Source organism: Acyrthosiphon pisum, chromosome X (genome assembly GCF_005508785.2).
Source record: "Acyrthosiphon pisum isolate AL4f chromosome X, pea_aphid_22Mar2018_4r6ur, whole genome shotgun sequence".
NCBI lineage: Eukaryota > Metazoa > Arthropoda > Insecta > Hemiptera > Aphididae > Acyrthosiphon > Acyrthosiphon pisum.
The window spans coordinates 95,044,458-95,057,097 of NC_042493.1; the positions used below are offsets into that span (position 1 = coordinate 95,044,458).

General features: G+C 28.4%; 1 protein-coding gene across 2 annotated transcripts in view; it reads right to left on the bottom strand.

The window, feature by feature from the left end:
* Window positions 1-4,343: 4,343 nt before the first annotated feature.
* Window positions 4,344-12,640, bottom strand: part of LOC100164944 (cilia- and flagella-associated protein 20-like) — a 10,610-nt gene continuing 2,313 nt past the window's right edge. For both annotated transcript variants that reach the window (XM_008191859.3, XM_001948263.5), the window contains exons 2-3: window positions 7,899-8,090; window positions 4,344-4,894 (exon numbers count right to left, since the gene is read on the bottom strand). In XM_008191859.3, coding sequence (XP_008190081.1) covers window positions 4,517-4,894; window positions 7,899-8,075 — 555 coding nt within the window. In that variant the 5' untranslated portion in view covers window positions 8,076-8,090 and the 3' untranslated portion in view covers window positions 4,344-4,516. The remainder of the gene's footprint in view (window positions 4,895-7,898; window positions 8,091-12,640) is intronic.

A 12,640-nucleotide genomic window follows, 5' to 3' on the forward strand; every position in this document is an offset into this window, starting at 1 on the left:
TACCTATATATTGTGTATTGTGTGTGTGTGTGTGTGTTTGTGTGTGTGGCACCGAAACTATCATTCGTGGGTGGTCGCCACCCTTCTGTTTTCGAGAAAATCAATTTTGGTTTTTGGTGCAACTCTAAAACAAATGACCGTAGGTACATAAAATTTTGACTGAATGTTTTTATTAGCATTTTCTATACACCATAACATTTTCCAAATATTTTGATTTATTTTACGGACATTTTTAGTTTCCATATTTTTTATTTTTTTTTCTATAAATATCAATAATATTTTATTTGTTGGTTAAAAAAGCTTGAAAATTTAATAGAAGGTTCCTATTTTATTGTTTAAAAGGCAGATGAAAAAAATTAAAAATCCATAGGTAGTCACAATTTTTTTTTTATAAGCATCTAAAGTTCAAATATTGACAAAATACGTAAAAATGACGAAAATTTGCAAATTATTTTGAGTTAGAAATTCATGAAAAATTTTCTTTTTAAATCTAAGATTTTAAATTGTAATACAAGATTCCTCATAAGTTTGTCTACCTTTTTAAAAAAAAATGTCTACAAGTAAGTCAAATTAAATTTTTATGAGCATTTGAAATTCATATTTTTATAACATTTGATATTCACATGATTTCTCATGTAACGATTTTCTTATTTTCTTGTAATTAAAAAATGAATGACTGTCGATACTTGAAAATTTTACAGAATGTTTATATTAACATTTTCTATACACGATAAAATTTTAAAAATAATTTGACTCTTTTTGAGCTGTTTACGGACGTTTTCAGTTTTCAATTTTTTTAATTTTTATTTTCTTATAAATGTTAATAAAATTTTATTTATTAGGTAAAAATGCGTGAAAATGTAATACAAGTCTCCTGATATATGTATTGTTATTATAGTAGTTGGAAAATAATAAAAATACATACGCACAGTTTTTTTTATAAGCATTTAATGTTCAAATTTTGCCAAATTTATCAAATATAAAAATTAATATTTATTTTGTAGTTAAAAATGTATAAAATGTAAAATCAATATTATTTAAGTATTACGCACCTCGGCAATACGTGTTCGGGTAAAATGGTTTTTTTATTTTTTTATTTTATTTGATGCACTCCCCTCGACTATTCTGTTATCTATAATAATCAATACCCGTTATCATTATTATTCGTGCTTTAAAATCTTCCATGCATAGGTCTTACTCGTTTAAACATTAGATCGTAGTATAGACGTCAAGTACACAATACCTCGATAACGCGTTATCTTTATTCCATTAACTGTAATAACCATCGAATAATATACCATAACGATGTTCACAAAAAAAAAAAAAAACTTTATTTAATACCTGGGAAAGTATTAGGTATTTAACATTTAAAAAAACTCCCGTCGAATATAAATATTACCACACGGAAAGTTTGTTCGGTTTTAATAATATTAAAATAGATAGGTAATGAAACAATTAGGCGAGTTTGAATAAAACAAATCTAGAATTTCCTTAAATAAAGTTACAAAGGGATTAAAACGTTGGTTATAAATTATAATATACATACGTTCACAAAACATGATAATACATAGGTAGGTACATAACATACCTAGGTATATTGTCAAGGCGCTTGTAGTGACTTTCTACATATTATTTTATTATTATCATATATTATATAATATAATGGTATAATATATACCTATTTAAGAATGTCAAATTATTTATACGTTAAATTTTGAAACTAAATAGTATAGGTAGGTAATAATATTATGAATGTCATTTATCATTATATAATAGAGAAAACTTATTATTGAATATGTAATGTAAAATTAATAATATTTAATATTTTAATAATTTTAGTTTGAATTAATTCACGTTCGCACAATGACTATACCCTGTTCCAAAAGAGAAGACACGAGGCGGCCACAGACAAAACCGGTTTTGCTACGTAAATCTCGTGTCTCCTCTTTTGGAACAGGGTATAGTTACAGTGATTAAACGTATGTTGCATTGCCGAATTTTAAATTATACGCACCTGCCGCACGTAGGTAGGTAGCCATAGATACATTATAATATTATATTATAATACCTATATTTTCGGCCACATGTTGGATTGTTCATAATATTGTGTTTGTGACGATAATCACGTTGTAAACGTCACCGTCCATACGCGTATTTTCTCGGGTTCCGGCGAACAATAATACAGTAGGAACACCAAAAGTTAACAAAGTTTGACCAATTTATTATACATAATATATACCAACCTTGCTTAATTTGTACAAGCAATTCATGTTTGTTTTTCGTACATCGACGTGATGATTATGGACTATTCTGTTTAAGGTTTATTATAATTAATTTACATCATGAGGATTTCAAGCCATTGTTTTTGTTGTATTAACATTTAATAATAAAATCGAATACAGGAATTGGAAAAAAATATTAGATATTATTATGATCATGACTTAGGTATCTGCAAGGGTATCCCAGACAGCATTTTGTAATGATAATATTATAATAGTATTATAATAACGTTATACTAATATTAATTCGTTATTTTAATGTTATAATAATATTGAATAATATTAAATTGCTGTATGATCTGGGTAACTGTGACTTAATTCGTCATTATTAATAGCTGTAACCAAGTAAATTACAAAATCCATAACGGAGCGCATACTACAACTACCCTGTCACATATAATTTGAGGGCCTAGTTTATTTACATAATATATTAATAGTTTAACACCAGCTAGAGTCATTTATATATACAGATACAGGAGTCAGTAGATGTTAGGACGTATTAAAGATTTAATTGCATTAATGTCAAATATATACTACCTATATTATTTACATTAATTTTAACATTTTCAATTTAGAAATTGGATTATAATTAAAATCAAAATTCTCTAGTTGCAAACGACATAATGGATCATTGGTTCGTAATTGTTAGTATCTAGTATAAGGGATATAAAAACAGAAATTATTTCTTGAGTTGAATAGTAGAATAATTTTTATAATAATAATTTATATTAATAATAGTTAAATAGTTTTATATTTTTATTCATAAAATCAATGTATTTTCACGTTTATTAAAATGATGTAGTATTATTTTTTAAGATGTCATCGATGAAAAATTAACGGGTCTGGTACGAAACATTCTCAATATATCGATAAGTTAACGGTCGACAATTAATTGACAAGTACAAAATGTTGACTGGTCAATATATCGACAAATACAAATTATCGAAAAAAAAGATAAAATTTTATAGTTTAACGTTGAGATATAATGAACGGTATTCTTTTGGATACTGAATACTCTGTGTCTCTGTAATAGCTTTGTATACACAGATAACGGTACAATAAATAGTAACGAGAGGATAGAATTCAAAACGTCATTTGAAATCACGGAAGCGTTCCAATCATAGAATTTTTAAGAGGAATTGCTTACAATACCTATGACATTATAATTTTATTTTATTTATATCCTATAATATTTATTTTTATATATTTATTTTAACTTAATTTGACGATATATTTACTTGGTAACATTGTAATTTGTCAATATAATATATTGATTGTCGACGTTTCAACCGGCTTCCAAAAAATACACAAGCGTGGTTAACATTTCAGATTAGGTACCTAGTTGTTTTAATTTTTAACTTTTTGAGTATTGCAAACAATTAGATAAAATTCAAAATAATATGCTTCGTTTTATCTGCTTTAAATGCAAACTTTACAGACCTCCTCACTCTGGATATGAAAATATTCTAAACTTTTTAAATTTGAAACCATTAAGGTATAGAAAAAAACAATTTTATATAACCTTCCTATTTAAACTCCTTAATAATAAAATAGACGATTCTTCCCTCCTAAGCAACATTATTTTAAAAACCAACAATACTGATACTCGAAATAAAGAATTGTTTTATATAAAACCTTACACTCAAAATTATATATCTTGTACTCCTGTAAATATGTAAATATTTTATCTAGCGAAAATTCAGTAAAAAATTTAGATTTTTTTATCTCTATTACTTAATATATTAATATTTATTATTATAAACTTTATATTTTATATTTATTTTTATTTTTATTTTTTTTATTATATAAATAATTAAACATGTTATAATAATCTTGTATTTAGGTATCTCTAATATTAGTCATTTTTTTTTCTTCTTCTATTTTTTTCTTATATCAAATATATGAACCTACTATAATATATAGGTACTATGTAAATTGGACTATCGTCCGTCAAATAAATAAATAAATAAATACCGCTGATGGGGATTTAATGAGATTTCACTTTCGTGATTCTAGAATACAGAACAACATATTGATACACACTAAATATAAAATACGTTTCAGTAGGAGGTATACATTATATTATTGTTTATTTATTTATTTATGTCATAAGAAATTTTTAATTTTTCGGTTAAAACACAATGGCGGTACCTAATAATATCGACGCACTGAATTTGTGTAGATATCAGATGGACAACGCAGTTTTCCATGCAGTCGGTATTATTCGTATGATCATATTAAGTTTTAGCCTGCTCTACGACAGCCGTCGACTTTTTGTCAACGGGTCCTGCAATTTTCTTCGGCAATCTCTTCGGTTTTTCCCGCACCACTGCCATCTTGTACATCCTGTACGCGTTCGGCAGCTCATCCTCCTTGTACTCTTGGCTACTGAAATATATCCTTTTCAGCCGACAGTTGGCGTGCACTTGGATGCGGACCGTCTCCACGTAGGTCGTCTTGAACGCGTCGCTCACGATCTCGGCCAATTTCAGGCCCACTCGGTTCCAACCCTCGTCCATGCACATCGGCTTCGTGACCATGAACGTACTGATCTTTGAGACCGTATGGTAGTTGCTCAGGCGCACGCGCCGGCGAATCTTTTCGCTGTCCAAAATCTGTTTACGCATGACCAATTGTGGCGGGGAAAAAGCCATTAGACGATACAGAGAATTAAGTAAATTTCCGTCAGTTGAAATAATATAATTTTATATATATTTTCGTCATAAAATTTCGTAATTTAAAACCGACAAATTTCGAACGATTTTTAATTGTGGCACCCAAGCTTGCAGTTTTTTTTTAAAAAACCATTTTTGCAATTTAAATTCGGAGCGAAGCGATGAAGCTATTGGTTTTACAACGGTGTTTATTTTTTTATTTTTTTATATCTTGTATACAAAATTTGTACCAGAAGGAGTGCTTAGATTTCAAGATTAGATTTTAGATTTAATTCCTAATGCTTTGTGTATCACCATAGAAACGAATAAAAAATTATAATATTATAATATTAATACTAATATAATATAATAAAATAAATAATAACATTATAAAATATCCAGACTAACAAACCGTCTCCACTCAGAATCGTTTTTCTTATACAATAATAATATTTAAGTCTAATACAATCCATTATGCAATGACCCACTTGTAATCTACTGTACAGCAGAGCGACATCCACTTACCTGCTTTGTAAACATTATTGTGAATCGTTTGCGTACCTATTATAGAATTTTTAACGCAAACCATATATACGTATACCTAGTCAGATATTATCGTACCTATTGTAGTACCCTGTGTCCAACGTAAGAGTTAATAATAATAACAATAGAAGAAACAGCTGTGTAGATAATTATCATGAATGGGCATAGGCTGGCCCGCGGGTTTCGGACCACATTAGAAATAAAATATACGTTTAATATAAACCGGTTGAGAATGTATAAGCCACAGGAGACCTTGAAACAGGCAAGTAGTGTGAACAAACCAGGTTTACGAACAAGTAATAATTGGGAAAATACATTTCAAAGAAAGGGGTATAAAACCAGAAACCTGATATGTGAATGTAACTAAAATATAATACGAATAACCAAATTGTTATGTTTCGTTAAGAGGACGCCACCCCCGCATGTGTTGTCTCCGTCTTACAAACGCGTAACATACTAAATTTACGCACAGAAATTTAAGTATTATGCCGTTAGTTTAAAAATTAGAGTGAATCGACCTATTATGAAACTTGATGATAATAACATTACCCATCTGCGTTTTTATTGAAAGTGAAGCTTGATGGACTAAATGACTTTTGATATTAGTATATGATGACGCTGTCGCGCTAACCCCCCCCCCCCCAAAAAAAAAAAAAAAAAACATGTAAGTTTCCCAATTTTTTCTAACTTGAATATAGTACCCACACCTAAATAGTAGTATTAGTAATATTTTTATCAATGTTTACGCTTACGCTATTGTTTAATATAAAATTAATGATAATTCATTGTATGGGAAAATAGTAAAATAATTTTATTATTACTTTAACACGAGGGAGATAAATCAATGTAGGTAGGTGAAAAAAAATACACACGTGTCAAGGTCGACTACTAATATTAATTGTATATTTCAACAGTTTTTATGAAAGTTTTTTTACGATAATTCAGTTTTTAAGCGAGTTCTGAGCATTTTTAATTCACATTTATTATACACGCATAACTCACTTAAAAACTGAATTATCATGAAACAACTTCCATAAAAATACAGTCCTTACTATCAAGTTTCATAATAGGTTCATTGGAATCCTCTTAAACACAACGCAGCATATATTAAGTACACACATTTTTTTATATTTTAAACTACTGATAGTGCATCATATTATATAATATATATATAATATATTACATTATATATAATTGTGCATAGAGCATATCAAATTACAATAAACTACACAACAACATGGGGTTTCATCGACTCCGCCAGGGAAAAAATAATCTTCCAAACAAAAATTATGGTTTTATTTTACTTACATAGTTATATTGTAAATATTATATGAAATACCTGTATAAAAAATGTTTTCCCTATAACTAATGATAAAAATTAGCAAGAACAAAATTAATTTATCAAAAAAAAAAAAAAAAATCGTAGATTTATTAATATATTATAAAGCTAAAACAATGAAACGTTTACATTTCATTAGTTTGGGATAATCACATTATATAAAATATTATTGTACAACTTTAAACTATATTAATTGTCTGTATATAATATATATAAGGTACAAAAAAATAATAACATCGTACAACATTTGACATTTGACGACATCGTATATGTATATATTATATTCAATACATGATAAAACATTTTATCAAATTTAATTTGTATTATTTTGTTTATATAATATTGTATTGTATTAATTATTATATTGATTATTAATTTATTTTTAATATTCAAATGAATTGTTGAATTATTTTGCAGATATATTATTAGTATTATAGCATAAATAGGTTAACAGTTGCAGCAGGTACCAGGTCGAGGTAAAAACTGATGGGCGGCGGAATCGGTAGGTTGTTTTTAGAATACCAGAACTGAAGGAATCGATGATACATTGGAGGAATCGATAGGTCCCCAACAACACAACCGTCAACCGATAACCGAAAATGCGGTTGCATGGACTATGCGCAGGACGTTAGCATTCCTGAGAAGATTGTGGACGGACACGGCATCCTTGGGAACATATAGATAATATCAGCGATAGGCAGGGGTTGGTAATATAAAGTAGCCCTTGAAACGGTCTGTATTCAGACGTGTTATACTCGAGCTTGGACAAGCGCCTTCGCGACAGTCAGAATCAATTTTAGAAAAGTTTTCACGAAGAACCAGAAATAACAAATACAATTCGTAATTTACAATCGAGTTTACGAATTATTACACCTGAGTATTATTCATCCTCGGTCCGCTGTACGTCACTTGTACGACTTGGCTTAATACAATATAATGAATATTTGTGTGCATACAATTAAGTATATAGCACTAGTAATGGTCGTAGCATAATATTGTCATCTAGCCGGAGATTACGACGAGCGCGTGCATGAAAGAAGCTGGGACGCTATTACCCAAGTTACATTATTATTGATTACGTACCGTGATTTCGAACGTAAAATATTGACGGAGATTTTTCAGCAACAACGTCAGGTAAGGCATCCGAACACCCAGCGAACCTTTGGGGTCCACCGGACAGGTTATACAACAGGCGTTGACGTTTAGCGACTGGATCTGGAATACGTTGGACTTCACCACGTCGTCGAGGACCTGTTTCATTTCTCCTTCTTTGCACTGTAACACCGTTACGTGACGAGCGTGTACAATAATATTATAATACGCGCGGCGATGAGGATGTTAGGTCATAAATACGCATTTCAAAAATTTTGCGTACTCGATTTATTTATTTTTTTTTAACTGCGGATACCTACATATTTCGCGGTACTTGTAACGCGTTACAGTTAAATTTGAAATAATCTTACAAATATAACAAGGATTTAAACATGCTAATATTATGTTATCTTAACGTTGACTGTGCGACCCCCTGCGTATTATAGTATTATAGTATTATATAGCAGGGATTATATTACAGACTATATAGTATAGATACTAGATAGGTACCTACTTATATAGCTACAGTGATGCTCGGAATATTGGTACGATCCATACAATTTATAACAAAAGAAATAAAAAATGCGGAAAACTGGTACTATTCAAAATTTAATTTTCAGGGGTCCTAAAATATTCATCGTCAACAAGTTAAATTTAAATAATACTTAAAACAAAAAAATAATAACAAAACACAAATAAGTACATACAAAGTAGCAGGCAGATAAAATAAATATAAAATATAGGTACAATAAATATAATATAATATAATTTATGATTAATAACAATTAATTCATATACTTTGCTATATTATTTAAAAATTGTCCTATTTGAATTGCTTTATTTAAGAATCTATCACATTCGTTGTGTAGTTTGTCTTGCGAGGTTTTTTTTTTTTTAAACTTTTAGGCGGTAAGGTATTGTGTATATTTGATTCAACACGGGTTCTTTCAATCCGCGTTGTCGCTTCATCTAATTTTCACTCGCAGGCAATCGTGAGTCGTGGTTTCCCATCGATCGTCGGTAAAATAAAATTAAAAATAATCGTTGATATTTAATTTTTTTTTTTTATATAAAAGTTTGGGAAACCTTGACTATTGTGGACCGTACCAGTATTCCGCGTTTATAAGGACCGTACCAGTTTTCCGTTTACCAGCTACAGTAACTAACCTACACAAGTTTGTATTTTGATTTGATTTTTGATTTTCCCAATCATTTATTACCAAATGTTATCACACAATTATTAGTGTATTAAAATTTTAAATCAAATTTCAGCTTAAACATTAGTTTAGGTGACGTAATATATTTCGGCTGTAGGTAAATAGCAACAAAATTAGAAGTGTACATTATGTAAACTGCGATGAAAAATATAAATGTACCTACCTACATTGTATTGCAAACTGCAATAAAATTTAAAACTAGTAAAAAATATTTCAAACAAAATATTTAAATTTAGATAATATATTTTACTAACACGCTGTTTTGGTTAAACGTCATCACTCATCAATAATAGATAATATATTATGTTAAAATCATTTGTATTGTAAAAAAGTAGCAACATAATTAAAACTTAAAATGTAATTATAAAAAATCGGTGAAGTGGATATCTGCTGTACAGTAGTGGGTCACTGTATAATGGATGGTATTAAATTTGAATTCAATGATATCATATAAAATCGTTATTCTTAGTTATTTAATATATTATTGTAATTTCGTCCAGATTTGAATATACAATAACTATAAAAAAAACTGTGTTTTAATATTTATGAGATGTTTTGGTTACAAAATAACCAATTTACGTGGAATCTTGTTTTATATTTTCTATTCTTAGTTATAAAAGTTGAACATTTTATGAGTTTTTATAGGTAACTAAAAAATAATTTTATAATTTTAAATTTGATAAATTTTGTCAAAAGTCGAACTTTAAATGATTAAAAAAATCATATATATGGATTTTTAATATTTTTCAAATACTATTGTAACAACATATTAGGAGCTTTGTATTAATTGTTCACCCTTTTTAACCCACCTGTATTCAATTTTCAAATCTTAGCATTAGAGTAAAGATTATACTTAATTTATGCATTGAAACAACAAAATGCTACAGTTTTGCCATGTTATATGGTTTTGCCGTTTTGGTATGTATTTTTCATCGTCTTAATTGCCTGTGTCACTAATTAAGTATAGTTCTTCAGTACATTCATTATCTACAGATTTCTTTGAATGTTCCCAAGATTTCAAAAAACTTTAAATGTATTTCAGGTAGTTTATTTTTAATTTCATTTGTATTGTCTTCGTCAAAATATGTTTTTAATTTTACAGCAAACTTTGCAAACGAAAGCATTTTTAAGTAGTCCATTCACAAGTTAATCAAAATGAATATGTGATAATAATGTCATGTACTGGAGGCAAGCATTATAATAATATATATATTATATAGAATATATATTTAAAACCCAATACTATGATTATTGACGGGAAAAGGCTTAGCAGTATTACAATAAGTAAATATCCAAAGTTAGGGCTCCTAAAATTTTACCATTAGAATTTTGTTATATTAAACAAATCCGGGTAGAAAAATCACATAACGACCACACAAAAGATCAAATTACAAAAATATCATATAATACTGCGTATTGTTAAAAAGATGCCAAACATAATAAATTTAGATATATAATATATATATTAATAGTATATGCTTCAGTGAGTAATTAATGTATATTTATAAATTAGGACATACATTACTATGAACCATACTATCGACAGTACTAGTACGACTAAAAGACAATTTAAACATCAAATAACCTAATTAAACATGGGTCGATACCATTTCCTGGTCTCCGTACGCTGTTGGACACAGAAATGGAATAAAAAACTTGCCAATAGGAAAGTGCTGATTCTATATAGGGGCATGGACAACGAGTGCCAAACGTGTGAGAGCCAGTACTTGGCACCTCCACAGACGTATTGTATTTACAACCAATTTTTTACAAGTTTTAAGTGTCAAATTAACAAATTTAATAACAGTTTCAACTAGAGTTAATACTCTATCTTGTTACCTGTCATCTATTTACTTCAAATCTAACTCTGTACGTGGGATCGTTACGACAATGTTAAATTAATAAATATTTATTTATTATTTGTAAATAGGTTTTCTGAATATATTAACTTTTAAATTAATATTAAATATATACGATGACATAACTTATACTTCACTTTAAGATTTTAACAAGATTTATTTGTAATAGGAGTCATTTAATTTTATTTGAAGTTTCGACCGATTGAGCCCTGATTATATTAATTGTTCTTTAATGTATAAATCATTATTTTTAAATTTGTTGTCACAGGGCCGGCCCATATAGTATTCACCAGTACCGGGCCAACTGGAAAATTTCAGATTTCTATATGGGTCACTCACCTCTGCTAATAATTTGATAGTATTTGAAAGCTCATTGTTACTACAGTGACGTGCAGAAATTAAATTTTAGATATTTCTGTGTTATACCAGCTATTATAATAGATGGAATGTGACATAACTATATAAGAAATAAGATGATAATTTTCGCAGTTTACATAATGTACATTTCGAAAAAGGTTCATTTCGTTCCAGTATAGGTACCATCTCCCAATATTTCGCTCTAATTATTGGATACGTATCAAATTTATTTTCTAACCTACATGACGCATTAAATATTTTTATTTTAGACAAATTTTAGCTATGAACAACTGTACATATTTTGACATTTTGAGCAGTATTATTGGACAAACGTAAACTGCGCACAATGAAGGGAAAAAATTTTAATTTGTGCTTAGCAGTGACTATTAATTAGTACAATAAGTGTGTTACATTATTAATACCTATGTTAACAATTTATCATAACTAGAGGACACCACGCGGAGGCGACTATCACTATCCTCCATAAAATGATTTGTAGATTAAAATAAATTAATCAATAAAAATTGAAATAATAAACATTATGGATAGGTAATGGGAAACTATATTAAATTGTTTTGATTATAATAATATATAGAGTCAATAATAATAATATTATAATAAGTTATTTTCTTATATCAACATAGTTATGTCAAGTGACATAATTTTCACATATTCAACAACCCAGACAGCATTTTGTAATGATAATATTATAATAGTATTATAATAAAGTAAGTTATACTAATATTATTCGTTATTATAATGTTATAATAATATTATTAAACATAAAATTGGTGTCTGGGAAGGGCATCAGTAGGAATTTGTCGAGACAAAATAAATTCATTTTTCAATTTTATGTTTCACTACTCGATTAGTGATAATGATAAAGTACTGTTTGTGACATGATTTCTTTCATATAGATTGGGAATGTAAAAATTATTTATGAACTATATTATATAAATAGTCAGCTGAAACGTTAACACTTTTTAAATTAGTTAAGGATGATGCAGCTGGTTTTGTCAGAAGTCAAAACTAATGTAGATTTGACCAATCTGAACATTAATTTTGTTTGTTATAATGTTTTTCAATATATTTAAATTCCGTACCATAAAATAAACCCTAAGAGGGCTGGAGGGGGCTCCAGTCAATGAAAAAAAATTGACTTTTAGACCAATAAGCTAGACAAAACTGGAAGAATTTGGGTTTGACAGATTTTTAATTTTGAAAACGGATTATGATTGATCAACAAGTTCACTGGGAAATGATTGAGGTGATTTTGTATATTCAAATTATTGTTAGTGTC